At 42.6% G+C, this 1,510-nt stretch overlaps 1 protein-coding gene across 1 annotated transcript in view; it reads left to right on the top strand.

Annotated features, from left to right (window-relative positions):
* The window catches only part of asns (asparagine synthetase), a 21,838-nt gene that overhangs the window by 17,749 nt on the left and 2,579 nt on the right, over window positions 1-1,510 (top strand). Inside the window, exons 10-11 of the mRNA XM_014025273.1 lie at window positions 790-871; window positions 949-1,104. Of these exons, the coding sequence (XP_013880727.1) occupies window positions 790-871; window positions 949-1,104 (238 nt within the window). The remainder of the gene's footprint in view (window positions 1-789; window positions 872-948; window positions 1,105-1,510) is intronic.

A 1,510-nucleotide genomic window follows, 5' to 3' on the forward strand; every position in this document is an offset into this window, starting at 1 on the left:
TTATTTTGAAAATACGGATGTTGTGCTTGTTCCTTTTCCTGTTGGTGCCTAGTGATATTTGTAGATTGATACCGGAGCAGCTCCAGAGTCTGGCAAAAATTGGATCAAATCTAATTTTGGCGGATCGCCGTCCACTCACCTCCGCCCTGCAGAGCGTGTAAATTATCTCATTGTTTCTACTGGTTGAGTATTTACTGCGGAGGTCGGTCAGCAGTGCAGCAGAGCAGAACGGGTCACTGTATTACTTCCTGCTTTTTCCTGCTCAAGTTTAATTTAAAGAAATAAAATACACATTATATTGTAAAAAAAACTCAGTTGGTGGTGATGATGATATATTTAATTAAAAATAATTACACTAACTATAAAGGAAATCAACTTAAAAAGGAGCAGGAAGGAGCTTATTTACTCCTGTCCTGTGTCAAACTCAAAACTTATTTAGTAAATGTTTCAGCTTGTCCTAAAAACCTTGTTTCTGATGGTAACAATGGATGATCTGAAGTTATAACCAAAGTAGAGTTGATGCTYGGTTAGAAAGAAGAGACTGCTCTGAAACCACTGGAAGAGAAGGTTGTTTGGTGAGAGCATCACTAACGAGCACTGCAACCAGCTAACTACCATTAAGCTAATATGACAGAGCTCTGCTCTACAGGAGACACTTAGAGTGAAACCTGTGAGGACTTAAAGGCAGCTGTAGGTGGAGCATTCAAGTAAATTTACTGGAGTACTTCCGTACAGCTTTAGAGAATATGTACTTTACCTGTAACTCACTCATGGGTTGTCATGTTCCAGCCTGGAGCTGCGAGTGCCTTTCCTGGACCATAGATTCACAGCATACTACCTGTCCCTGCCTGAGGACATGAGGGTTCCTAAGGTTGGTTGATTCAGTGATCCTGGACAGCCCTTGGATCATTGTGGACCCGTCATGGTGTTTTTGTCCTCTGACTGCAGGACGGAGTGGAGAAACACCTGCTGAGGGARGCCTTTAAAGGCCTCAACCTGATCCCTGATGAGATCCTGTGGAGGCGTAAAGAAGCTTTCAGTGATGGTGTGATGTCTGTCAAGAAGTCCTGGCACAGCTGCCTCCAGGAGCATCTTCAGACTCAGGTGTGTATTGTCATGGTACCAGGACCACTACAACCAGAGGTCCACTAATGTTTTCTGCAGTCCATGATGTGTAGAAATCAGAGGGGCCCATGGTTAGTGTCTAAAGTCTTTGTTCAGTGTGTGCTTGTCATTTATCAAAACATTGTGTTTATGGTGAAGTACGGTACAGGAGAGGCRCCCAACCTTTTTAGACTGGTGTACCCCTGAGCCATTTTGCCATACTAGTACCTAGGGGTGTAAGAAAATATCGTTACACTGAAATATCGCAATATTTCATTTCCCGATACTGTATCGATATTCTAAAGTCCTGTATCGATTTTTTTTATTAAGGTTTAAAATGTCAACTTTCCTGCCAGCCGTTCATTTTTATGTTGTAGTTCAGCCTCTGACCACTAGTTGGCAGCAG

Source organism: Austrofundulus limnaeus, unplaced genomic scaffold, assembly GCF_001266775.1.
Source record: "Austrofundulus limnaeus strain Quisiro unplaced genomic scaffold, Austrofundulus_limnaeus-1.0 Scaffold464, whole genome shotgun sequence".
NCBI classification, from domain to species: domain Eukaryota; kingdom Metazoa; phylum Chordata; class Actinopteri; order Cyprinodontiformes; family Rivulidae; genus Austrofundulus; species Austrofundulus limnaeus.